Source organism: Pongo pygmaeus, chromosome 6 (assembly GCF_028885625.2).
Source record: "Pongo pygmaeus isolate AG05252 chromosome 6, NHGRI_mPonPyg2-v2.0_pri, whole genome shotgun sequence".
In the NCBI taxonomy this organism is placed as follows: domain Eukaryota; kingdom Metazoa; phylum Chordata; class Mammalia; order Primates; family Hominidae; genus Pongo; species Pongo pygmaeus.
Genome location: NC_072379.2, coordinates 9,866,132 through 9,893,585, shown reverse-complemented (window position 1 = coordinate 9,893,585; position 27,454 = coordinate 9,866,132). Strand labels below are relative to the sequence as shown.

The 27,454-nt window shown below is 50.0% G+C and overlaps 1 protein-coding gene across 1 annotated transcript in view; it reads right to left on the bottom strand.

Moving 5' to 3' along the window:
- ZAN (zonadhesin) overlaps positions 1–20,353 on the bottom strand; it is a 62,182-nt gene extending 41,829 nt beyond the window's left edge. Inside the window, exons 1-14 of the mRNA XM_054496406.2 lie at positions 19,877–20,353; positions 18,883–18,935; positions 18,021–18,167; positions 17,574–17,845; positions 17,304–17,391; positions 16,018–16,170; positions 10,678–10,842; positions 9,741–9,832; positions 9,174–9,252; positions 8,919–9,065; positions 6,330–6,601; positions 5,962–6,046; positions 4,161–5,510; positions 1,951–2,135 (exon numbers count right to left, since the gene is read on the bottom strand). Coding sequence (XP_054352381.1) covers positions 1,951–2,135; positions 4,161–5,510; positions 5,962–6,046; positions 6,330–6,601; positions 8,919–9,065; positions 9,174–9,252; positions 9,741–9,832; positions 10,678–10,842; positions 16,018–16,170; positions 17,304–17,391; positions 17,574–17,845; positions 18,021–18,167; positions 18,883–18,935; positions 19,877–19,929 — 3,141 coding nt within the window. The 5' untranslated portion in view covers positions 19,930–20,353. The remainder of the gene's footprint in view (positions 1–1,950; positions 2,136–4,160; positions 5,511–5,961; positions 6,047–6,329; positions 6,602–8,918; positions 9,066–9,173; positions 9,253–9,740; positions 9,833–10,677; positions 10,843–16,017; positions 16,171–17,303; positions 17,392–17,573; positions 17,846–18,020; positions 18,168–18,882; positions 18,936–19,876) is intronic.
- Positions 20,354–27,454: the final 7,101 nt, after the last annotated feature.

Sequence of the window (27,454 nt, the reverse complement as noted above, 5' to 3'; positions counted from 1 at the left end):
TCTGAATCTGAGAGCATTATGAGGGCAAGGACCACAACTTATTCGTGGCGACCCCAGTGCCAGCAGAGTAGGAAGTACTAAGTAGGCTGGGTGCAGTGGCTCACCACTGTAATCCCAGCACTTTGGGAGGCTGAGGTGGGAGGATGGGTTGAGCCCAGGAGTTCATAGACCATCCTGGGCAACAGAGCCCAGACCCCAACTCTATCAAAAAAAAAACCCCAAAAAACAAAACAAAAAAAATCTTTGAAGAAAGTACTAAATAAACATTTGTTGAATGCATAAATGAATCTATTAGAAGTGAATACAGCCAGGCGCGGTGGCTCATGCCTGTAATCCCAACACTTTGGAAGGCTGACGCGGGCAGATCGCCTGAGGTTGGGAGTTCAAGACCAGCCTGATTAACATGGAGAAACCCCGCCTCTACCAAAAATACAAAATTAGCTGGGCGTGGTGGCGCATGCCTGTAATCCCAGCTACTCGGGATTCTGAGGCAGGAGAATCGCTTGAACCTGGGAGGCGGAGGTTGCAGTGAGCGGAGATGGCGCCATTGCACACCAGCCTGGGCAACAAGAGCGAAACTCTGTCTCAAAAACAAACAAACAAACACAGCTAGAATGGTTTTTGCATCCATAGAGGACTGTGAGTGAATAGTTTGTAAAAAAAAAAAGTGAATATATGCCTCCTAGGGCAGAGGGAAGAGCTTCTTGGTGCCAATGGTTGTGACAGAACTGTCTGCCCAGGCTGTGGCCGAAGCTAATCTCAGCAGCAACTCAGAGAGACCCAGGAGACTGGTTAAAGGGGCAGGGGAAAGAAATAATAGTCCCAAAAGGGACAAGCAGAAGCTCTGATGTCAATGGGAAGAACACCTGGAGCTGAGAAGAGGCTCTGGATATTAATGAACAGCTTAATGCACTTTTTTTTTTTTTTTTGAGACAGGGTGTCACTCTGTCGCCCAGGCTGGAGTGCGGTGGCACAATCATAGCTCACTGCAGCGTCAAACTCCTGGGCTCAAGCAAACCCTCCACTTTGGCCTCCTAAAGTGTTGGGATTACAGGTGTGAGTCACAACGCCGGGCCCTTTAATGCACTTTTAATTAATAGGTTGCATATATTTATCATAAATTGCTAATGATAATAATTAACACTTATTAAGTAATTGTGTGTGTTAGGACTTAATTTCATCTTTACAATAATCTTATATGAGGTAGAAAATCTTACTGTGTACACTTTATAAATATGGATAAAAGATTTAAAGAGGTAAAGAATATATGGCGAAACCCTATCTCTACTAAAAATACAAAAATTAGCCGGGCGTGGTGGCATGAGCCTGTTATCCCAGCTACTTGGGAGGCTGAGGCAGAGAATTGCTTGAACCCGGGAGGTGGAGGTTGTAGTGAGCTGAGATCGTGCCACTGCACTGCAGCCTGGATGACAGAGCTAGACTCTGCCTCAAAAAAAATAAAATAAAATAAAATAAGAAATGTGCCCAGTGGGACACGGTGACTTATGCCTATAATCCCAGCACTTTGGGAGGCTGAGGCAGGAGGATTGCTTGAACTCGGGATTTCAAGACCAGCCTGGGCAACATGGCAAAACCCTGTCTCTACCAAAAATACAAAAATTAGCTGGGCATGGTAGCATGTGCCTGTAGTCCCAGCTACTCGGGAGGCTGAGGTGGGAGGATCACTGGAGCCCGGGAAGTGGAGGCTGCAGTAAGCCACTATCATGCCACTGCTCTCCAGCCTGAGCGACAGAGCGAGACCCTGTCTCAAAAAAAAAAAGAAAATATTGAATGAATAACTTCGCCATCGTGTAACCACTGCTTCTGAGCTGACCCCTTGGGACTATCCGGTGACCTCTGTTCCCTTCACATGGGGAGCAGATGCAGCTGGAACCCAGGTGTTCTGCCATCAATCTCCCTCATGGGACCCCAGCACCCCGGGGGGCTTACCTCATAGTAGTTATTGTTGTAGAAGCAATTGCAGGAAGAGGCCTGGATGCAGTGGTTGTCACTAAACAAAAAGCCAGGGTTGCAGACACAGCCCCCCCGACAGAGGGGCCCACAGCTAGGCCTGGGGCTCTTGCAGGAAGCAGGACAAGCACAGGATTCGTAGCGGGCATTTGGGGGGCAGCGCTCTAAGGGGAAAACAGCCTCTGTCACGCTTTCATTCCACAGCTTTCTCAGGGAGTCTCCCTGTCTCTCCTCTACCCCCAAACTCAAGTTCTTCTCTAGGAAACAGGACCATATTATTTAGCCATAAAAAGGCTTGAAGGCTGGGTGCAGTGGCTCACACCTGTAATCCCAGCACTCTGGGAAGCTGAGACAGGAGGACTGTTTGAGGCCAAGAGTTTGAGACCAGCCTGTGCAATGTAGTGAGACCCCATCCCTACAAAACAAATTTAAAAATAAAACAATTTTAGGTCAGGCACGGTGGCTCACGCCTGTAATCCCAGCACTTTGGTAAGCCGAGGCAGACAGATCACTTGAGGCCAGGAGTTCAGGAACAGCCTGGCCAACAGGGCAAAACCCTAGAGCTGGGCACAGTGGCTCACCCCTGTAATCCCAAGACTTTGGGAGGCCGAGACTGAGGTGTAATCACAGGATTACACCCCTGTAATCCCAAGACTTTGGGAGGTCAAGGCTAGCCTGGCCAACATGGTGAAACCCCGTTTCTACTAAAAATACAAAAATTAGCCGGTCGTGGTGGTGCAGGCCTGTGGCCCCAGCTACTCAGGAGGCTGAGGCAGGATAGTTGCTTGAGCCCCAGAGGCAGAGGTTGCAGTGAGCCGAGATCACACCACTGCACTCCTGCCTGGGCGACAGAGTGAGACCCTGTCTCAAAAATATAAAAAACAAGAAATACTTCATTTATTTATTTATTTATTTTTATTTTTATTTTTTATTTTTTGAGACGGAGTCTCACTCTGTCATCCTGGCTGGAGTGCAGTGGCGCGATCCCGGCTCACTGCAAGCTCCACCTCCCGGGTTCACGCCATTCTCCTGCCTCAGCCTCCGGAGTAGCTGGGACTACAGGTGCCCACCACCATGCTCAGCTAATTTTTTTGTATTTTCAGTAGAGACGGGGTTTCACTGTGTTAGCCAGGATGGTCTCGATCTCCTGACCTCGTGATCCGCCCGCCTCAGCCTCCCAAAGTGCTGGGATTACACACGTGAGCCACCACGCCCGGCCAGAAATACATTTTTTAAAGGAATGAAGTCCTGATGCATGCTACAGTATGGATGGCCCGGAAAACATTACACTCAGTGAAAGAAGCCAAACACAAAGGCTCACATATTGCATGATTCCATTTGTATGAACTGTCCAGAACTGGCAAATCCATGGATATAGGAAAGAAATTTGTGGTTGCCAGGGGCTGGGGGAAGGCGGAGTGAGGAGTGGCTGCTAACAGGTACAGGATTTCTTTTTGGAGTGATGAAAATGTTTGGATTAGAAAGTGATGATGGTTGCACAATCTTTGGAATATACTAAAAACCACAGAATTGCTTTTGCTTTTTTTTTTTTTTTTTTTTTTTTTAAGACAGTGTCTTGCTCTGTTGCCCAGGCTGAAGTGCAGTGACACAATCATGGCTCACTACAGCCTCAACCTCCTAGGCTCAAGCAATCCTCCCACCTCAGCCTCCCGAGTAGCTGGGACTACAGGCGTGCACCACCACACCCAGCTAATTTATTTATTTTTTTAAATTTTAAAGTGGGGACAGGGTCTCACTATGTTGCCTAGGCTGGTCTCAAACTCCTGAGCTCAAGCAACCCTCCCGCCTTGGCCCCCCAAAGTGCTGGGATTACAGGTGTGAGCTACCGTGTCCGGCCTAGAATTGTACACTTTAAAAGGGTGAATTTTATGAAATATGGATTATATCTCAATAACAAACCAGGAGAAGGAAGCCTCGTGGTTGAGTCCTGACACCCCCACCCACTCCAGTCCTGCCATCCCTCTTGCTCTGGGCAGTCCTCCCCATTTCCTCTGAAGTCGCCATGGACTACTTCAGCTCTCCTCTGAGAGTACTAGAAGCATCTAGAAGCAACTAGAAGCATCTAGAAGCAACTAGAAGCCTTCTACCAGAAGCATCCCTTTCCCTGACTCTCTCCTAGTCATTGTCTCTGACTTTCAGCCTTGTCCCACGTTCCATCTACCTCATACCTGTACTGGATCTGGAGGTTGTGGTAGTGCCCAGGATCACACTGGTCATAGGGGCACTTGGAGCATGTGGAGACATCACCAAGGCTGCCAGCCCAGTGGCTGTGGGGCTGGGATGGGGTGGCCTCAGGGCTGTGAGCTTCTCTGTGGGAATGGTGGGTTTTTCTGTGGGGATAGCGGGCTTTTCTGTGGGGATGGTGAGTTTTTCTGTGGGGATGGTGGGTTTTTCTGAGGGGATGGTGGGTTTTTCCGTGGGGATGGTGGGTTTTTCCATGGGGATGGTGGGTTTTTCCGTGAAGATGGTGGGTTTTTCTGTGGGGATGGTGAGTTTTTCTGTGGAGATGGTAGTCTCTTCAATGGGGATGGTGGGTTTTTCCATGGGGATGGTGGGTTTTTCCGTGGAGATGCTGGGTTTTTCTGGGGAGATGGTGGGTTTTTCTGTGGGGATGGTGAGTTTTTCTGTGGAGATGGTAGTCTCTTCAATGGGGATGGTGGGTTTTTCCGTGGGGATGGTGAGTTTTTCTGGGGAGATGGTGGGTTTTTCTGTGGAGATGGTGGGTTTTTCCATGGGGATGGTGGGTTTTTCTGTGGGGATGGTGAGTTTTTCTGTGGAGATGATGGGTTTTTCCGTGGGGATGGTGAGTTTTTCTGTGGAGATGGTAGTCTCTTCAACGGAGGTGGTGGTTTCTTCAGTGGAGAGAGTGGGTTTTTCCATGGGGACGCCGGGTTTTTCTGTGGGGATGGCAGGCTCTTCTGTGGAGATGGTGGTCTCCTCAGTGGGGGTGGTGGGCTCTTCTGTGGAGATGGTGGGTTTTTCTGTGGGGGTGGTGGGTTTTTCTGGGGAGATGGTGGGTTTTTCTGTGGGGATGGTGGGTTTTTCTGTGGGGATGGTGGGTTTTTCCGTGGGGATGCTGGGTTTTTCTGTGGGGATGGCGGGCTCTTCCATGGAGATGGTGGTCTCCTCAGTGGGGGTGGTGGGCTCTTCTCTGGGGACGGTGGGTTTTTCTGTGGAAATGGTGGGTTTTTCTGAGGGAATGGTGGGTTTTTCTGAGGGAATGGTGGGTTTTTCTGTGAGGATGGTGGGTTTTTCTGAGGGAATGGTGGGTTTTTCTGAGGGAATGTTGGGTTTTTCTGAAGGAATGACGGGTTTTTCTGCGGGGATGGTGGGTTTTTCTGTGGGAATGGTGGGCTTTTCTTTGGGGACTGTGGGCTTTTCTGTGGCGACACTGGGTTTTTCTATGGAAACCGTAAGTCTCTTTGTGGAGATTGTAGGGTTTTCTGTGAGGCCAGTGGTTTCAGAAGGGCCAGTGGAAGAAACTGGAGATACGGGAGGAAGCTCTGGTAGCACTTTTACTGCAAAGAAAAAAAAGAATCCCTGGAGTTTAGTCAAAACCATACCACCACCCTCTTCACTGCCATCTAATTGGAGTGGGCTCCCATGGGTGACTTATTCACACCTCTCTTTCTACTCCCAAACCCCAACCTTCATCCACTCAACAAACACTAATATATGTCAGATATTGTGCCAGAAATGAATAGGATATGGGTCTGGCCTTCAAGACTGCAGAGGAAGGAGTTCTGGATCCAGCCCCCAAAATCCACGGTATCCAAGCCACATTCACCCAGGCAAACATCTTGAAGTGCAGAGGAAGGAGAGGTGCGTTGAAGATGGAAAACAAAGCCAGCTGGGTGAGAATCCGGGCCCCAGGGAAGACTCGCATTTTAAGCAGTTCATAGAGAGAACTCCAGGGAATGGTGACCTCAGGGCACCACCCCCTTCCTGGAGCCTCGGCTTTGGTCTTACCTGGACAAGTCCCAGGATTGATCAAGATGAAACCCATAGCAACCACAAAGGCTGTGTTTCTGCCCTGGATGGCCTTGAAAATCAGCTGAAGGCGACAAGAGAGAGAGACGGAGAGAAACAAAAATGAATCTCCAGCAACTCTGTGATTCCGCTGGGCATAGAATCTGTTCTCTGCCAAAATGTCACCTTGTTCCAGCCTCAACAGTCCAGCCCCATCCCGGCCCCTTTCTCACTTTCTGTAACATGAAGTTCCCCTTTTCTCAGCTCTCTTTCCAGCTTTCCACCTCTTCAGCACTGGTGGTGCCCCCAGATCCCAGGCATTGGCCCTCTCACCTCACACAGACAGGACCCCCGCCTCCATCTCTCACCTGCATGGGCTGTTGGTGTCCTGAGGGGATGGTGATGGAGGTGTTCTGCCAGTAAGGGCGCTGAGACCCCACGCGTTTCCAGAGAGGAATCGGGGGGCTCCCCGCGGGACTTCCCAGGAGGAGTTCGAGCATAGTACCCTCCCCAAGGCCATACATGTGGTATGCGAACTCCACGCAGATGTCACCCGGGGCGCAGAAGGGCCGGCTCACCAGTCTGACTGACTGCCCTGCCTGGGAGAACTTGTCAGCCTCAAGGTAGATATAGTGACTCCCTGGGCAAAGGAAGGGAACAGGCAAGATAAGAAGCCTGCACAGGACATGCCAACTGCTGCTTTAGCAAAGCTTTGTTTTCCGAACGGGAATCTGAGCAAACACTCAAATTCCCCAGGTCGTAGCATTATTTTTTCTGCTCATTTTAGACATCTAACTAAAGAAGGTGGGGTCACAAAGAAAGGGAAAAGCGGCCAGGAACGGTGGCTCATGCCTGTAATCCCAGCACTTTGGGAGGCCGAGGCCGGCAGATCACGAGGTCAAGAGATCAAGACCATCCTGGCCAACATGGTGAAACCCTGTCTCTACTAAAAATACAAAAATTAGCTGGGCATGGTGGCACGTGCCTGTAATCCCAGCTACTCAGGAGTCTGAGGCAGGAGAATCGCTTGAACTCTGGAGGTGGAGGTTGGAGTGAGCCGAGATCACGCCACTGCACTCCAGCCTGGCAACAGAGTAAGACTCCATCTCAAAAAAAGAAAAAAAAAAAAAAAGGAAAAGCAAACCAGCAACCTAGATTATATTCATCAATGTCGTGTGTGTGTGTGTCTGTGTGTGTGTGTGTGTGTGTGTGTGTATTGTTTTTTTGAGATGGAGTCTCGCTCTGTTGCCCAGGCTGGAGTGCAGTGACACGATCTCAGCTCACTACAACCTCTACCTCCCAGGTTCAAGTGATTCTCCTGCCTCAGCCTCCCAAGTAGCTGGGATTACAAGTGTGTACCACCATGTCTGGCTAATTTTTGTGTTTTTAGTAGAGGCGGGGTTTCACCATGTTGGCCAGGCTAGTCTTGAACTCCTGGCCTCAAGTGATCCATCCGTCTCAGCCTCCCAAAGCACTAGGATTACAGGTGTGAGCCACTGCGCCCCACCTTCATTATTGTCTTTTAAAAAAATTATTTCTTTATATATATATGTGTATATATATATATATGTGTGTATATATATGTGTATATATATGTGTGTATATATATGTGTGTATATATATGTGTGTATATATATGTGTGTATATATGTGTATATATATGTGTGTGTATATATATATATGTGTATATATATGTGTGTATATATGTGTGTATATATGTGTGTATATATATATGTGTGTGTATATATATATATATATTTTTTTTTTTTTTTTTTTTTTCTGAGATGGAGTCTCACTCTGTCGCCCAGGCTGGAGTACAGTGGCGTGATCTAGGCTCACTGCAAGCTCCGCCTCCCGGGTTCACGCCATTCTCCTGCCTCAGCCTCCCAAGAGCTGGGACTACAGGCGCCCACCACCACGCCTGGCTAATTTTTTGTATTTTTAGTAGAGACGGGGTTTCACCATGTTAGCCAGGATGGTCTCAATCTCCTGATCTTGCGATCCACCCTCCTCGGCCTCCCAAAGCCCTGGGATTACAGACGTGAGCCACCACGCCTGGCTTCTTTTTATATATTTTTAAGACAGAATCTCACTCTGTTGCCCCGGTTGGAGTACAGTGGTGCGATCTCAGCTCACTGCAGTCTCCACCTCCTGGAGTCAGGCAGTTCTCCTGCCTCAGCCTCCTGAGTAGCTGGGACTACAGGTGCACACCACCACTCCCAGCTAATTTTTACATTTTTTTTAGTAGAGTCAGGGTTTCACTATGTTGCCCAGCTGGTCTCGAACTCCTGACCTCAAGTGATCCACCTGCCTTGGCCTCCCAAAGTGCTGGAATTAAAGGCGTGAGCCACCATACCTGGCCTATTTTTTTATTTTTATTTTTTAGAGACAAGGTCTCACTCTGTTGCCCAGGCTGGAGTGCACTGGTTCAATCACAGCTCACTGCAGCCTTGACTTCTGAGTTCAAGCTATCCTCCCACATCAGCCTCACAAGTAGATGGGACCACAAGCACACACCACCACATCTAGCTAATTTAAAAAAAAAATTTTTTTTTCTAGAGATGGGGTTCTCACTATGTTGCCCAGGCTGAGCTCAAACTCCTGGGCTCAAGCAATCCTCCCGCCTCAGCCTCCCAAAGTGCTGGAATTGCAGGCATGAGCCACTCATAAACGTCTAGACTGAAAATGAGGTGGTGGGTTTTGAAGCCTTGGGCTCCATGAAGTGAGATGCCTGGGTTTTCTCAGGATTTCAGTGACACCCCCCGCCGCCGCCCTGAGAATCTTTAAGTTACTCTGCTATCTCTACAGTTCCGGTACCATGGCAACTTCCGAATAAACACCTGTGGACTGATCTTCCCACCGCCTGAAACAACTTCTCCCATCAGTCACAGCAGCCAGCCTGCTACCTGGGAGCAGACTGAGTGATTTCTTAGTGCAAGCGCTCCTCAATCTCCTCACCTGCATTAGGGAAACCTCCCACAGGGCCCATGCCATGGACGGGTCCATTTTTATGTCCGAGGGCCCAGTGTCCACCATCCCCGGAAGTCTGGACCCAGTCACAGAAGGGATGGGCGTTGTCTTCAAAGTCACACTGAGGAAAACCCTCTGGGGGATCAAAATAGGATATTTGAGCAAGTTGAGTGATGCTCTCCAGCCCTCCCCCAGCCCACCCCGGATTCTGAGAGATCCGGGCCTCTTAGGGCCTGCTCTCACCCCCACAAGGAGCAATGCTGGTTGCATCAACTGCCACAGCTGGCTCTGGGGTCTTTCCAAAAACGCCTACCACGGCGAACTGGAGAGAAAGGGAGATGGGCCGGGAGTGAGCACACAGCCCACACCCCCAAGCCCCTGATCTGACTCGACTCCATTCCAGGACCCAGAATCCCTACTCCCTGTGCCCTGACCCTCAATTCAGTTCTTTCTTTTTTTTTTTTTCCAGACAGTCTTGCTCTATTGCCCAGGCTGTAGTACAGTGGTGCGATCATAGCTCACTGCAGCCTTGACCTCCAGGGCTCAAGTGATCCTCCCACCTCAGCCTAGTAGCTGGGACTACAGGCACACATCACTGTGCCCGCCTAACTTTTGTATTTTTTTGCAGAGATGGGGTCTTGCTATGTTGCCCAGGCTGGTCTTGAACTCCTGTCCTGAAGCGATCCTCCCTCCTCAGCCTCCCAAAGTATTGGGAATACAGGCATGAGCCACAGCACCAGGCCCCTCAATTTATTTCAACATTGGGTGTGCCTACCATGTGCAAGGACCTGACCCCTTGCTTCTCTGTACCTGTATCCGTCCCATGGCTGTGTAATTGACAGAAACAGCCTGCCAGTTGGGCCCAGGTTGTCCTGAGAAGAGAGTGTGTTTCCGGATACTCCCTGCAATGAAAGGAATTGGAAGGAGAAGTGAGCTTAAGGGGACTGGGAAACGACTTTGAACTATACCCAGGAGGATGAGGAGGAGAGGGTATAGTTGGGGACTATTACCAAAAAATGAAAGCACAATCTTCTTTTTTATTTTATTTATTTATTATTTTTTTGAGATGGAGTCTTGCTCTGTTGCCCAGGCCGGAGTGCAGTGGCACTATCTTGGCTCACTGCAACTTCTGTCTCCCAGGTTCAAGCGATTCTCCTGCCTCAGCCTCTTGAGTAGCTGAGATTACAGGCGTGTGCCACCACACCTGGCTAATTTTTGTATTTTTAGTAGAGACAAGGTTTCTCTATGTTGGTCAGGCTGGTCTCGAACTCCTGACCTCAGGTGATCCACCAGCCTCAGCCTCCCAAAGTGCTAGGGTTACAAGCATAAGCCACTGTGCCAGGCCAGCACAACCTTCTTTTTTATTTGAGATGGAGTCTCCCTCTGTTACCAGGCTGGAGTGCAGTGGTGCGATCTCAGCTCACTGCAACCTCCACCTCCTGGGTTCAAGCGATTCTCCTGCCTCAGCCTCCCGTGTAGCTGGGACTACAGGCAGCTAATTTTTGTATTTTTAGTATGGACGGGGTTTCACCATGTTGGCCAGGATGGTCTCGATCTCCTGACCTCGTAATCCACCCTCCTGGGCCTCCCAAAGTGCCCTCCCAGCCATGATTTCCACTTCATGGAATAGTCTCGCACATATTCCAGACCTCCCTAGACCCTGAGGGATGCCCCATGTTTCCCCATCAAGCCAACCCTAGGAGATGCGCCCAGGTCAGTGTAAATCCCATTAATTCTCCGCTCTAACCCAAGACTGAAGCGTAAATGTGGAGGGCTGCACCAGGAGACTGGCCCCGGAGGATGTAGTGGAAGGAAAAGCTCAGACAACCGGAGGACGGGCTCACGGGGCTCAGGAGGACGGCTTTCTGCCCAGGTCTTGCATTCTTGGGGTCCAGGAGCATGTAGCGGCCACCTGTGAAGCAAAAGGCCAGGGAACTGGGGTGGATGGAATTGAGGGAAGATGGCAGCAGAGATAGGGCCCTGAGGAGGCTGGGGACTTGTCTCTGGGGAGCCCCAACAGCAGCCTAGAATCAGGCAGTGCTGAGGTGGTCCTATCCCAACTGACAGAGGTCTTCAACTTTTCCCAGAAATGCTTGGGCTGGGTAAGGACCCGGTGCTGCCATGGGAAGCGCCAGACACCTTCTCCAAAGCAGCAACTAGAACTTTGTCCTTTGGGTGCTAACTCTTTGTTGTTGTTGTTTTGTTTTTGTTTTTGTTTTTGTTTTTGAGACAGTCTCACTCTGTCGCCCAGGCTGGAGTGCAGTGGGGCAATCATGGCTCTCATGGTTCACTGCAGACTCAACCTCCCCAGGCTCAGGTGATCCTCCCGCCTCAGCCTCCTTAAGTAGCTGGGACTACAGGTGTGCGCCACCACGCCCTGCTAATTTTTGCATTTATTTTGAAAAGATAGGGTTTCACCACATTGCCCAGGCTGGTCTTGAACTCCTAGGTTCAAATGATCCACCCACCTTGGCTTCCCAAAGTGCTGGGATTACGGACATGAGCCACCACGTCTGGCCTGGGTGCTAACTCTTAAGGTCCACTAGAGTCATAGCCTGTTCCTTTTCTTTTTTCCTTTTTCTTTTTTGAGACAGGGTATGGCTCTGTTGCCCAGGCTAAAGTGCAGTGGCACAGGTCTCAAACTCCTAGGCTCAAGCAATCCTTTTGCCACAGCCTCCCGAGTAGCTGGGACTCCAGGTGTGGACCACTATGCCCAGCTAATTTTTTTTTTTTAAGAGATGGGGGTCTCACGATGTTGCCCAGGCTGGTCTTGAACTCCTGGCCTCAAGCAATCCTCCCGCCTTGGCCTCCCAAAGTGCTGGGATTACAGGCTTGAGCCACTACACCCGATTGCCTCTTCCTTTTCTTTACCCGCTGGACATAACCTATTCACACAAACTGGTGAGAGATGCAGCGGCTCTGACACAGACGAGCAAGCGGCAAACTCCCTCTCACCCAACACCACCTCGGCCTCCAGCTCAGACAGCCAATCAGCGTGGACCCCGCTAGGTGACGCAACTGGTAGCGAAGAAGAAAATGCAAGCGCCTCCCAACTCGTGGGGAGCGCGCTCGCGTGCGTGCTCGCGCCCGAGTCCAAGGGAGTCTTGCCTGGCGCGCGCTCACTCCTGCGGAAAGTGGGATCCTGAGCGGCGGCGAAGAGGCTGGAATGGCGGGAATGGGCGGGAGGAAAGAGAAGAAAGGAAACAACCGGGAAGGAAGAGGGAAGGGAAAGGAAAGGAAGTGGGAAAATGGTGAAAGAGAAATCAAGGAGACGGGCTGGCGCAGTGGCTCACGCCTGTAATCCCAGCACTTTGGGAGGCCGAGGCGGGCGGATCACCTGAGGTAGGGGTTCTAGACCAGCTTGGCCAACATGGCGAAATCCCGTCTGTACTAAAAGTACAAAAATTAGCCGGGCGTTGTGGCGGGCATCTGTAATCCCAGCTACTCGGGAGGCTGAGGCAGAAGAATCGCTTAAACCCGGGAGGCGGAGGTTGCAGTGAGCTGAGATCGCATCACCGCACTCCAGCCTGGACGAGACTGTCTCAAAAACAAACAAACAAACAAACAAAAAAAACAAGGAGACCTATGAGAAACAGAAGAGGAGAAATGGGAGAAAAAGAAGTGAAAGGTGAAGAAAATATAAGGAAGCGAGCAAAATGGAAAAGGAAAGGGAGAGAAAGGAAAAATAAAAAGCCAACCAGCATTTACTGAAGCTGCTGGGCGCGGTACACGGTGCTAAATGCTGAGGGGTTGCAGAGAGGGCTGGTCGGCTTTCAGTGAAGGTGGGGCCAGGCCTTATTTATTCATTTATTTATTTATTTATTTATTTATTTATTTTATTGGACGGAGTCTCACTCTGTTGCCCAGGCTGGAGTGCAGTGGCGCTATCTCGGCTCACCGCAACCTCCACCTCCCGGGTTCAAGCAATTCTCCTGCCTCAGCCTCCCGAGTGCTGGGATTACAGGCGCACACCACCAAGCCCAGCTAATTTTTTGCATTTTTAGTAGAGACGGGTTTTGCTATGTTGGCCAGGCTGATCTCGGACTCCTGACCTCAGGTGATTCACCTGCCTCCACCTCCCAAAGTGCTGGGATTACAGGCATGAGCCACCACGCCTGGCCAGGGCCCTTCTAGAAGACGAAGTTTAGGCAGCAGGAAAGATAGAGAGAGGAGTGCAGGAATCCGAGTGGACACTGATGGAGTGGAGAGAGGAAAAGATGGGGAAGAACAGAAAAGAAAATACGACAGAGGCAGGAGGATCACTTGAGGCCAGGAGTCTGAGACCAGCCTGGGCAACATAGCAAGACCCCATCTTTACAAATAAAGAAAATAGAATAAAATGTGGAAATGGTAAGGTGGAAGGGAGGAAATGGATTGAGAAAGGATAAGTATTAAGGGAAAAGAAGAACAAAGAGATATAGGCCCGGTGTGGCAGCTCACACCTGTACTTCAAGCACTTTGGGAGGCCAAAGCAGGAGGATGGCTTGAGGCCCAGAGTTTGAGACCAGCCTGGGCAATGTAGCAAGACCCCATCTCTATTTTTATTTATTTATTTATTTTGAGACACAATCTCACTCTGTCGCCCAGGCTGGAGTGCAGTGGTGCGATCACAGCTCACTGCCACTTCCACCTCCTAGGCTCAATCGATCCTCCCATGTCAGCCTCCCGAGCATCTGGGACTACAGGTACGTGCCACCACACTGGGCTAATTTTTGTATTTTTTGTAGAGACAAGATCTCATTATATGTTCCAGGCTGATCTTGAACTGGCCTCAAGTGATCTGCCCACCTCGGCCTCCCAAAGTGCTGGGATTACAGGCATGAGCTACTGCACCTGGCCTGGTTTTTAAAAACATTTTTTTAAATTCAAAAATAAGAATTATAAACTCAGGAAATTAAGAAGCAGAACCCTCTATGCTTGACCTACAGTGCTTGGCTCAGTGAGGGGTTGAAATATGGGCTGTGTGAGAAGATTGAGAGAGAAAGTGAATGTTGTGCGAGAGAGAAAAGGAAGAAGTCAACAGTAGAAAGAGAAAGAAGCTCAGCTGAGAGCACAGGGAGGTGGTGGAAAGAAGCTAGGGATAGACTTGGGTGCATAGAAAGAAAGAATATCAGCCGGGCGTGGTGGCTTACGCTTGTAATCCCAGCATTTTGGGAGGCCAAGTGGGTGGATCACGAGGTCAGAAGATCGAGACCACCCTGACCAACATGGTGAAACCCCATCTCTACTAAAAATACAAAAAATTAACTGGGCATGGTGACGCACGCCTGTAATCCCAGCTACTCGGGAGGCTGAGCAGGAGAATCGCTTGAACCCAGAAGGCGGAGGTTGCAGTGAGCCGAGATCGTGCCATTGCACTCCAGCCTGGCAACAGAGCAAGATTCCGTCTCAAAAATAAAAAAAAGAAAGAATATCGCCTGGATTTTTGCAAAAGCCTCCTAAACAGCCTCTCTGCATCGACCCTTGCCTGTTCTCCTCAGTGGATTCTCAACACAAAAAAATCCTTAAAAAATAAGTCAGATAAAGTCACTGCTCAAAATCCTGCGAAGGCTCCCCATTCACATAGAATAGAAAAGCCACAGTCCTGACAATGGCCTTCAAGGCTCTATGTGATCTGCCTCTCCTGTGGATCTCAGGTCACCCTCTTCATGCCGGCCACATGGCTCTTCGCTGTGCCTTGATCCCCTCCTTCCCCGACAGCCTCACTGCTACCTTAGGACCTTTGCACAGCTGGCCCCTCAGCCTGGAATGTCCTCTGCTACTACCTCACCTTTTTCAAGTTCGTGCTCAAATGTGTCCTGAATGTGACCTACTCTGACCAGCCTATTTAAAATTGATAACTCGCCCAGGCACAGCGGCTCAAGGCCTATAATCCCAGCACTTTGGGAGGCCGAGGTGGCCGGATCACCTGAGGTCAGCAGTTCAAGACCAGCCTGGCCAACATGGCAAAACCTTGTCTCTACTGAAAACACAAAAATTAGTTGGGCGTGGTTGTGTACAACTGTAGTCCCAGTTACTCAGGAGGCTGAGGTAGGAGAATCAATTGAACTCTGGGCGGCGGAGCTTGCAGTGAGCCGAGATCAAGCCACTGCACTCCAGCCTGGAAGACAGAGCGAGACTGTCTCAAAAATAAATTAATAAATAATTGATAACTCACAGCTGGGCACAGTGGCTCACGCCTGTAATCCCAGTGCTTTGGGAGGCCGAAGTGGGCGGATCACTTGAGGTGATCCTCACCTGTAATCCCAGCGCTTTGGGAGGCCGAAGTGGGCGGATCACTTGAGGTGATCCTCCTGTCTCAGCTTCCCAAAGCGCTGGGATTACAGGCATGAGCCAGTGCACTTGGCTCCAAACTTGTTTGACTTTTTATTTTCCCAGTGGCATTGCTCACTTTATAACTATATTTACTTTGTGTCGGTAACTGTCCCCCGCTACCCCACCCTACTCTTCCTTGTCTGTTTTCTACACCGGTGTGTCTCAAGTGCCTAGGACAGCACCTGGCATATTGTAGGTGCTCAGTATTTCTTGAATGAATGAAGAATGAAAGGGGCCAGAAGCAATGGCTCACGCCTGTAATCCCAGCATTTGGGAGGCTGAGGCAGGTGGACCACTTGAGGTCAGGAGTTCGAGACCAGCCTGGCCAACATGGTAAAACCCTGTCTGTACCAAAAATACAAAAATTAGCCGGGCGTGGTGGTGCACGCCTGCAGTCTCAGCTACTTGGGAGGTTGAGGCAGGAGAATTGCTTAAACCCAGGAGGCAGAGGTTGCAGTGAGCAGAGATCATGCCACTGCACTCCAGACTGGGTTACAGAACGAGACTCTGCCTCAAAAAAAAAAAAAAGGAGAAGAAGAATGAAAGGTGCTAGAGAAAGATGAGGAGCTGGCTGTATTGGGTCTGCCAGGTAGAGCTTGTAGGGCGGTGGTGGGGGAGGCTGGTTGGGTGCTTGAAATCAGCTTCCTGCATGAAACTTGAGCTGGTAAGAGGCTTGAAGCTGTAGGTGTTCATGACAGACCGTCCCAGGGCAATTATCTTAGGGTGCTTGGTGCCCAGAAAGTCGAAGGACAGAAGCGTGGCTGCTACTCACTACCAGGGCTAGAGAAGTCGCCATCAGGCCCCACGCCTGGCTTTCCTGACGACCCTTTCTTCTGAGTCCACTTGGCCCCGGAGGCAGTTGGGATCCAGGTCCAGTCACAGAGGTCATTTGGAATGTCAAAGCTGCATGTTTGCATCATACAGACTGAGAGGAAAGAAAGAAGGGAAGATATAATGTTTTCTTATTTTTTAGAGACAGGGTCTCTGTCACCCAGGCTAGAGTACCGTGGTGTGATCATAGCTCACTGCAGCCTCGAACTCCTGGGCTCAAGCGATCCTCCCACCTCAGCCTCTTGAGTAGCTAGGACTACAGGTGTGCGCCACCACGCCCAGCTAATTTTTAAAAAGTTTTTGGCCGGGCATGGTGACTTACGCCTGTAATCCCAGCATTTTGGGAGGCTGAGGTGAGTGGATCACCTGAGGTCAGGAGTTCTAGAACAGCCTTGCCAACACAATGAAACCCCGGCTCTACTAAACATACAAAAATTAGCCAGGCATGGTCGTGGGCCCCTGTAATCCCAGCTATTTGGGAGACTGAGGCAGGAGAATCGTTTGAACCCAAGAGGCGGAAGTTGCAGTGAGCCGAGATCGCGCCACTGCACTCCAGCCTGGGTGACAAGAGTGAGATTCCATCTCAAATAAATAAATAAATAAATAAATAAATAAATAAATTCTTTTGTAGAGATGGGGGTCTCCTTATGTTGCCCAGGCTGATCTCAAACTCCTGGCCTCACACCGTCGTCCCACCTTGGCCTCGGAAGTTGCTGGGATTACAGGCCTGAGCCACTGTGCCGGGCTGAGACCTCTCTTTAGGCGTGGCTGCTTCCAGAGTCAAAGCCCTACAAGCTCTACCTGGCAGACCCAATACAGCCAGCTCCTCATCAACTTTCTCGTTCTTCTTTTTTTTTTTTTTTTTTTTTTTGAGACAGAGTCTTGTTCCGTCGCCAAGGCTGGAGTGCAGTGGCACGATCTCGGCTCACTGCAAGCTCCACCTCCCGGGTTTGCGCCATTCTCCTGCCTCAGCCTCCTGAGTAGCTGGGACTACAAGGGCCCGCCACCACACCCGGTTAATTTTTTGTATTTTTAGTAGAGACGAGGTTTCACCGTATTAGCCAGGATGGTCTCGATCTCTTGACCTTGTGATCCACCCGCCTTGGCCTCCCAAAGTGCTGGGATTACAGGCGTGAGCCACCACGCCCACCCTGGGTCCTCTTCTTGTTGTGCAAGGGCGGACAGAAAAGGGTCCGAGGGCAAGTGGGAGGAGGGACAGAGACTCACCGCGATTGCAGGAGCCCCGGCGGATAGAGAGGGCGTCCAGGGCGATGTCCAGGTAGGCAGTGCTACCCCGTGTTCCCTCAAACATCAGCTGCAAGAGGATAAAGGGACCCCAACCCCATGAGCCCCTCAGCCAGGCCTCCTGGCTCTTAGTTTCCTTCCTGAATTCAGATGGCTTGGCCCCCACCATCCCTTTTTGCCACACTCCCACCCCCAGGCTCTCCAACACCCAGACTCCCCTCCGAGGTCCCCACAATTTGTCCCCGGCCTTACCCGGGTGGGCAGGGTGAACCCTGCGGGCACAGTGATGGTGGTGGGCATCCAGGAGGGTCTCTGGGTGTTCCGGTGTTTCCAGAGCACATTGTGGTGGCGGCCTTCTTCACCCGAGAGCAGCAGCAGCCTGAGCTGGGTGCCCCAAGACAGCCCGAACATGCGGTAGGCGAAGTGCACACAGAGGGGGCCTTGCTCCCATAGGTCAGGGCTGCGCAGGCGGGCCACTCCCCCATGGTGGAAGCTGTTCGATTCCATATGCAGATAGCTGCCCTCTGCGGGAGGCAGAGCCCAAGACACTGAGGCCCAGCCACCTCTGAGGGCTGCCCCACCCATCCCCTTCTCAGAGCCCAGGTATCCAGGTCTGGCCTCCCTTCTCTCTCCATCTAGCCACCCCTGCCTCCCAGCCGCCTCCCTGCTCATGGTCCCCCGGAAACCATAGCCCCTCACCTCCGTTGGGGTACCCCCCGGGGGCCCCAGTGGAGCCAGTGGGAGAGGGCCCACTGGCTCGAACCCAGTCTCCATCATCTGCGGACACTTGGGACCAGTCACAGAGGGGTTTGGCGTCATCCTCAAAATCACACTGGGTGAGGACATCTAGGAAGAATGGGTCACTGTGAGGTTTCAGAGAGGGCAGGGGCAGGGCCCAGAGCCACACTGGGAGATGGAAGTAGCAAGATTGCTACACTTAGAGAAAGCTGCCATGAAATCAGCCGGGTGTGGTGGCGCAAACCTGTAGTCCCAGCTACTGGGGAGGCTGAGGCAAGAGAATCGCTTGAACCCAGGAGGCAGACTTTGCAGTGAGCCAAGATCGCACCACTGCACTCCAGCCTGAGCGACAGAGAGAGGCTCCGTCTCAAAAAAAAGAAAAGAAAAAGAAAGCTGTTGCAAAGACTTGGGGTCCAGAGCAGAAATTGCTCATTTGTTTTTTGTAGAGATGGAGTCTTGCTATGTTGCCCAGGCTGCTCTCACGCTCCTGGCCTCAAGCCATCCTCCCACTTTGGCCTCCCTAAGTGTTGGGATTACAGGTGTGAGCCACAGCGCCAGGCCCAGAGCAGAGATTTGAAAGAGAGAATCTTTTAGGAGAAATTCGGGGCTGGGAGAGTAGACAGAATGACAAGGTCCGGGGTCATGAACTGAGTTTGGAGGGCTGGACTTGGCCTGGCGGGACACATTTTGTAGTCCTGGCTGATGCCCGGAGGGGACTGGAGGTGGCTGCTCCTGCTAGGAACTCAGGAACTGGCGTTCTGGTGGCAGAATGTGGGTTCGGAGGAGGGAGGAGAAATCTTAGCACTCCTGGTTTCCAACTCACAGTTGTCCCTAGAGCTGCGAACGACCAGCTTCTGGTCCGGAGGCTTCTCTTTCCTTGGGGGTAGTTTGAAGAAAGCAAAAATGCAACTCTTGTCATTATCAAGAATTATAAGACTCAGTGACTGTGCGCTTTCTGAGTGGTCACGTAAGGATGATCAGTGTTTATGCAGTGAATGTGTGTGACTTGACTTTTTTTCTTTTTCTTCTCTTCTTTTTTTTTTTTTTTTTCTGGCACCCAGGCTAGAGTGCAGTGGTACAATCACAGCTCACTGCAGCCTCAAACCTCTGGGCTCCAGCAATCCTCCCACCTCAACTTCCCCAGTAGCTGGGACTACAGGAGCATGCCACCACACCCAGCTAATTTATTTTTATTTTTTATAGAGATGGGGTCTTTCTATATTGCGCAGGCTGGTCATGACCTCCTGGCCTCATGCAGTCCTCCCACTTTGGCCTCCCAAAGTGCTGGGATTACAGGTGGGAGCCATTGTGCTCAGCCCTCTGTTTTTTGTTGTTGTTGAAGTTCTACTTGTTCAAATTCTCCCAAACACACTGCAGGACACCAAGACATCCATCATTTCTTTTTTTTTTTTTTCTTTTGAGATGGAGTTTTGCTCTTGTTGCCCAGGCTGGAGTGCAATAGTGCAATTTCAGCTCACTGCAATCTCTGCCTCCCGGGTTCAAGTGACTCTCCTGCCTCAGCCTCCCAAGTAGCTGGGATTACAGGCATGCGCCACCATGCCTGGCTAATTTAATATTTTTAGTAGAGGCAGGGTTTCACCATGTTGGTCAGGCTGGTCTCAAACACCTGACCTCAGGTGATCCACCCGCCTCGGCCTCCCAAAGTGCTGGGATTACAAACATCAGCCACTGAGCCTGGCCTCTCTCCAGGTCTTTTGTAGTTAGCCTGCTCGCCCCCTCCAGCTCTGTCCTTCCATATTCCTTACAGCCACCCTCAACTGACCCTGGTTTATCATTACCCCCTGGGCCCAGCTTACCTGAAAGGGGCAGCCCCCACCAGCAGCAGCAGAGTCCAGACTGGAGGAACCATAAGGACCCTCAGTGGTGGCTCCCAGGGGAGAGGGGAAGGGCACAGTTGGGAGCCTGGACTCCTTTTATTCCCCCCTGGCCTCCTTAGCTTGGCATCCTTCCAAGGATGCCATGAAAAATGAACAGAGAAACACAGAAAAGCTCTGGGAAATTAAAACTATGAGAGTTGAAAGTTACCATCCAGTAGAAGCGTTGTAGATTGAAATCGAGGGAAATAAACTAGAGAGAAGAGAAAAAAAAAGAGAAAGAAACAAAAAGAAACAGGTTTGGAGGATCAATCCGGGAAGTCTAACCTCAAACGAAAGGAGTTCAAAAAGAGAGAACAAAGGAAAAGAAATTATTTTAAAAAGAAAAACGCACAAGAAAATATCCAGAACTGAAATATACAAGTCTCTAGATTAAAAAGGTGTCCAGGGTGCTCAATGCACAGAGACCCATGGTAGCACTGGATTTCAGACTATCAGAGGCGAAGAGGAGATCTGAAACACTTTCAGATAGAAAATAACAAGTCATATACCAAGGATCAGAAATCAACATGGCATCCAGCTTTTCAATAGCAACCATGGAGTCTAAGAGCCAGTGGAACATTGTCTGCAGAATTCCAACAGAGAACCATTTCAAACCTGAAATTCTATAACTGGCAACAGTGGCAACTGGAGAGTTAGGTGAAGGAAGGACTGCAAACGGCCGGACGTGGTGGCTCACACCTGTAATCCCAGCATTTGGGAGGCCAAGGCGAATGGATCACTTGAGGTCAGGAGTTCGAGACCAGCCTGACCAACATGGCAAAACCCCATCTCTACTAAAAATACAAAAAATTAGCTAGGGGTGCTGGCACATGCTCATAATCCCAGCTACTCAGGAGGCTGAGGCACGAGAATCACTTGAACTTGGTAGGCAGAGGTTGTAGTGAGCCGAGATCGCGAGACTCCATGTCAAAAAAAAGAAAAGAAGGACTCCAAATGCCTATTGGCAAATCACAGAGAAAGATAAGTCACAGGAAGAGATACAAACAGGCAGCAAACATTTGAAAAGCTGTTCTGCTTCACTAGTAATAAGAGAAATGCTAATCAAAACTACGACTCTTACATTGACCAAAAAAAAAAATTTTTTTTTCTTTTTTTTGAGACAGGGCTTCGTTCTGTCACCCAGGCTGGAGCGCAGCAGCATGACTTGGCTCATTACAGCCTCAAACCCCCGGGGTCAGATGATCCTCCCATCTTAGCCTCTGGAGTAGCTGGGACTACCCGCACATGCCATCAAGCCCGGCTAATTTTTTTATATTTTGCAGAAACGGGGTTTCGCCATGTCGCACAGGCTGGTCTTAAACTCCTGGGCTCAAGCAGTCTGCCTGCCTTGGCCTTCCAAAGTGCTGGAATTACAGGCATGAGCCACTGTGCCCAGCCGACAAAAATTTGAAAAATCGGTAGTATGGAGTGTTGGACAGGATGCAGGTAGATACGAACTCAGTGATGATAAGACTGTAGGTTGATGGCCAGGTGCAGTGGCTCATGCTGGTAATCCCAAGTGTTTTTTGGAGGTCGAGATGGTAGGACCGCTTGAGGCTAGAGACCAGCCTGGGCAAAACAGTGAGACCCTGTCTCTACAAAAAATTTAAAAATTAACCAAGCATGGCAGTATGTGCCTGTAGGTCCCAGCTGGTTGTAAGGTTGAGGCGGGAGGACTTAGGCGTTCGAGGCTGCAGTGAGCTATGATCAAGCCACTGTACTCCAGCCAGAGCAACAGAGCAAGACCCTATCTCAAAACAAAACAAAAAAAGAATGTTGGTGAAAACTTTTTTTTTTTTTTTTTTTTGAGACAGTGTCTCACTCTGTTGCCCAGGCTGGAGTGCAGTGGTGCCATCACAGCTTACTGCAGACTCAGCTTCCTAGGCTCAAGCAGTCCTCCCACCTCAGCCTCCCGGGGTGTCTGGGATTACAGGCACGAGCCACCATGCCTAGCTAATTTCTGTTTGTTTGTTTGTTTGTTTGTTTTCTTGTATTGTAGATATAGGGTCTCACTATGTTGCCCAGGCTGGTCTCAAACTCCTGGGCTCCAGTGATCCGCTTGCCTCAGCCTCCCAAAGTGCTGAGATTACAAACATGAGCCACTGTGCCCAGCTGGTGAAAACTTCTTAGAAGGCATTTGTTTTTTGGTTTGTTTGTTTGTTTTGGGGGAGAAGTCTCGCTCTGTCATCCAGGCTAGAGAGCAATGGCACAATCTCAGCTCTCTGCAAACCTCCGCCTCCCGAGTTCAAGCAATTCTCTTGCCTCAGTCTCCCAAGTAGCTGGGATTACAGGCATGTGCCACCACACTCGGCTAATTTTGTATTTTTAGTAGAGATGGGTTTTCATCATGTTGGTCAGGCTGGTCTCGAACTTCTGATCTCAGGTGATCCACCTAACTTGGCCTCCCATAGAGTTGGGATTACAGGTGTGAGCCACCGTGCCTGGCCAGAAAACTTCTTAGAAGGCATTTGACAATGCCTATTGAACTTTCAAATGTGCATATCTTTGACCTAGGAATCTTGCTACAGAAGTACATACACTTTGCACAAATTTGCAGATACCTAAAGATGTTAATTGCAACATTGTTTACAATAGGAAAAATTATCATGATAAATATTTATCAGTAGGTATGTAATTGGATCATATTAAGAGATGGCCGGAGGCCAGGCGCAGTGCCTCACGCCTGTAATCCCAGCACTTTGGGAAGCCGAGGTGGGCAGATCACTTGAGGTCAGGAGTTTGAGACCAGCCTGAGTAACATGGTGAAACCCTGTCTCTTCTAAATACAAAAAATTAGCTGGGCATGGTGGTGCATGCCTGTACTCCCAGCTACTCGGGAGGCTGAGGTAGGAGAATTGCTTGAACCTGGGAGGCAGAGGTTGCAGTGAGCCAAGATCGCGCCATTGCACTCCAGCCTGGGCAACAAGAGCAAAAATCTGTCTCAAAAAGAAAAGAAAAGAAATGGCCGGGCATGCTGGCTTGTGCCTGTAATCCCAGAACTTTGGGAGGCCAAGGCAGGAGGATTGCTTGAGCCCAGGAGTTCGAGACCAGCTTGGGCAACATAGCGAGAACCCACCCTCTACACAAAAAATACAAAAATTATCTAAGCATGGTGGTGCACACCTGTAGTTCCAGTTACTCAGAAGGCTGAGGCGGGAGGGTCGCCTGAGCCCAGGAGTTCAAGGCTGCAGTGAGCTATGATTGTACTACTGCACTCCAGCCTGGGCAACGCAAGGAGATCCTGTTTCTAAAAAGAAAGAAATAAAAGAAAAAGAAAGCCCCTTTGCAATCCCCAGGACCCCTTCTGCCCAAATGAGGCTGAAGAGCCTCGCCATGGAAGGCCAACAGAGCCCAGGCAGGGATCACATCTGAGGACTGAGAGCACCCCCCTGCCTGTTTATGTCAGACCTGGGGATATCAATGGTGTCCATCCCAAGCCCTTGTCCACCCTTCCTCCATACCAGGTTAGCAGAGGAATTAACAGAGGGGCCAGGGCCAGGAAATGGCTAACCCAGGGAAGAGCAGCAGAAGACATTGATCACAGCCACTCCCTGTTGGGCAATAAGTCCCCTGGTAGCTGCTTTAGCTGACCTCCTTTTGGGACCACAGAGCTGGGGGTCACAGCTCCCAATCCGTCTGGAAGTGGGGGTGGGGAGCTCAAGGCAGGACAGGAAAGTCGGGGAGGACCCTTGGGCCCTGTATTTTAGGGAGCCAGGAACCAGCAAGGCCCCAGAGACTGGCAACCTTGACAAGACTGGCAGCTGCGGGAACAGGTGTGAGAGACCTTGGGCTGTGGAAAACCCCTGGAGAGAACTGGAGTCCAGTCCTAAATTTGCTGTGTGTCTTTGGGAACTTTTCTCACCCTCTCTGTGTCTTAGTTCCTTCCTCTGTAAGATTGGGGAGGAGGCTCAATCAGTACAGCCAAGATTTTTTTAAAGCCAGAAATCTATGATGTTGGCTGGGTGCAGTGGCTCACACCTATAATCCCAACACTTTGGGAGGCCAAGGTGGGCAGATCACCTGAGGCCAGGAGTTCAAGATCAGCCTGGCCAACGTGGTGAAACCCTGTATGTACTAAAAATACAAAATTAGCTGGGCGTGGTGGTGTGCACCTGTAGTCCCAGCTACTCAGGAGGCTGAGGCAGGAGAATCGCTTGAACCCAGGAGACGGAGGTTGCAGTGAGCCGAGATTGCACCACTGCACTCCAGCCTGGGTGACAGAGTGAGACTCTGTCTCCAAAAATAATAATAAAAGAAAGGAATTTATGTGTGGCAGTCACTTTTTTTTTTTTGAGACAGTGTCTTGCTCTATCATCCAGGTTAGAGTTCAGTGGCTCAATCATAGCTCACTACAACCTCAGCCTCCCAAGTAGTTGGAACTACAGTCTACTTTTTAGTAGCCCAGCAAATTTTTTAAAACATTTTTTATAGAAACGGGGATCTCGCTATCTTCACCAGGCTGGTCTCAAACTACCAGCCTCAAGTGATCCTCTCACCTTGGCCTCCCACAGTGCTGGTATTACAAGTGTACACCACCGCGCCCGGTCACGTAATTTTTTTTTTCTCTTGTTTTGCCCTTGTTGCCCAGGCTGGAGTGCAACGTACAATCTCGGCTCACTGCAACCTCCGCCTCCCGGGTTCAAGCAATTCTCCTGCCTCAGTCTTCCAAGTAGCTGGGATTACAGGCGTGTACCACCATGCCCAGCTAATTTTTTATTTTTAGTAGAGACGGGATTTCACCATGTTGGTCAGGCTGGTCTCAAACTCCTGACCTCAGGTGATCCGCCCACCTTGGCTTCCCAAAGTGTTGGGATTACAGGCGTGAGCCACTGGCCATTTTTAATAATCAATTTTCTTAAACAAAGAAGGGAGTTTAGAGACATTTGGCCATGACTCCCATAAATTGAGAAACTATACTATTGTCTATTTATTTGTTGCCAACAATCTTTCACAATGCCACAGTTTTATGATGGAATTTTAGTAGAATTAACTTTCACCATCTTCAAATAATATTATTAGCCTTCAGCTTAGATTCCAGTGTCTAAAAAACCCTGTTTAGCTAATGCAACTCCAGCAACAAACCCTACTGTGGTAAGATCACCTACTGAACTACAGTTCAGTAGTTCCAGCAGAACCCTAGGTGACTGGCCAGGCACAGTGGCTCATGCCTGTAATCCCAGCACTTTGGGAGGCTGAGGCAGGTGGATCACCTGAGGTCAGGAGTTCGAGACCAGCCTGACCAACACAGAGAAACCCTATCTCTACTAAAAATACAAAATTAGCCGGGTGTGGTGGCACATGCCTGTAATCCCAGCTACTCAGGAGGCTGAGGCAAGAGAATCAGTTGAACCCGGGAGGCAAAGGTTGCAGTGAGCTGAGATCGCACCATTGCACTCCAGCCTGGGCAACAAGAGAAAAAAGAATCCTAGGTGACCTGTGAACTAGGGACAGGTCTTTGTCCAGCCTGATGCTTGGGCCCAGAGGGAGGATTTGAGTCAGTGAGTACCCAAGAGCGAGAGGCTGCAGTTAAGATGGAGAGCTGGGGCCGCAGGAGGTGGCTGAGTTAACTCCTAGCGCAGTACTCAGAGCAGGGAGTTGGGAAGAAGGGAAGTTGGTAGGTACTTTCTGCCTATGCAGGGAAGAAGCAGGATCCCCAGGCAGGGGATTGAATGGGAAGGAGTCAGTCATGGAAGATGGACACCCCTTGCTGACCACAGCTGTCTCATCCACTCCATCTCTTCTCTTTTCTCTCCCTGGTGATCCTGGGTCAGAGAGAAAAGGGACTCTCTCTCTCTTTTTTTTCCTTTTTGAGACGGAGTCTCGCTCTTGTTGCTCAGGATGGAGTGAGTGACTCGATCTCGGCTCACTGCAACCTCTGCCTCCCGGGTTCAAGCAATCCTCGTGCCTCCGCCTCCCAAGTAGCTGGGATTACAGTCATGCATCACCACACCTGGCTAATATTTGTAATTTTAGTAGAGATGGGGTTTCACCATGTAGGCCAGCCTGGTCTCAAACTCCTGACCTCAAGTGATATACCCACCTCGGCCTCCCAAAGTGCAGGGATTACAGACCTGAGCCACCACACCCAGACTTTTTTTTTTTTTTTTTTCTTTTGAGCCAGGGTCTTGCTCTGTCACCCTGGCTGGAGTGCAGTGCTGCAATCATAGCTCAATGCAGTCTCAAATCCCTGGGTTCAAGTGATCCCTCCTGCTTCTGCTGGGCCTACAGGTGCACACCATCACGCCCCACTGCTTTAAAATTTTTTTTAGAGACAGGGTCTCCCTATGTTTCTGGGGCCAGTCTGGAACTCTTGTGCTCAAGCCCTCCTCCTGCCTCAGTCTCCCAAAGTGCTGGGATTACCGGTATGAGCCACTTCGTCCAGCCCCATCTCCGTGTTTTATGACCTGGGCAAGGCCCATAATCTCTTTGGGCCTCAGTTTCCTCCTCTGCAAAATGGGGACCCTCCATCATCACTGCCTTCCTCTTGGTGTCAGGAGAGCAAATGAAAAGCATGCCAGGAAATCGCATGCTTTTCATGTAAATAGCCAAGCTCTCTACAAACAGAAGCCTTCATCTTTAAACAATTATGTAACCCCTTGACTCAGAACTAGGCTTTGCTGGCTCCTGTCCCCACCAGAAAGTCAAAAGTGTTGGCTCTGTCACTTTCCAGCAGAACTTAGTTCCCCATCTGACAAATGGGGATGATACTCATTGTATTCCTGCTTCTTGGAGTTCGGGTGAGAATCGTAGCATGCAGATGCCACAGACTGAATGTGTTGTTAATTATAACCATGATCATAGTTCAGAGGAAAGTTCCTTTCCTGGCCTCCACTCAAAGAACCTCTGAAATCTGGCAACACCCTCGCTGGGAATCTGCCTCTCAGCACGGACTCTGGGCCTCACTTAGTTCTTCTGACTCCTGTTAGAAGTTCTTCCCTTCCCCGGCCTCTTGGCATTGCACAGCTTAGCACTCAGTCCCATACCAAAATGACTGTGTCTGAATTAATGTGCATCAAGACCAGGGGCAGTGGCTCATGCATGTAATCCCAGCATTTTGGGAGACTGATGAGTGGATCACCTGAGATCAGGAGTTCGAGACCAGCCTGGCCAACATGGAGAAACCCCATCTCTACCAAAAAACAAAACAAAAACAAACAAACAAAAAAACACGAACACACGCACAAATTAGCCAGGTGTGGTGGCATGTGCCTGTAATCCCAGCTACTCGGGAGGCTGAGGCACAAGAATTGCTTGAACCCAGGAGGTGGAGGTTGCAGTGAGCTGAGATTGTGCCACTGCCCTCCAGCCTGGGTGACACAGCAAGACCCTGTCTCAAAAAATAAATAAATAAAATAAAATAAAATGAATTAACGTGTGCCTTTTTTTTTGCCCCCAGGAGGCTGCCCACTGGACACTGGGCTATGAGTGTCATTTCATGTCTCCTAGCACTTAGTGCAAAGGCTTGGTTCACAGTGGCCATTCTATAAACTTGGAATAAATGTTTTAAATGTTTCTAAC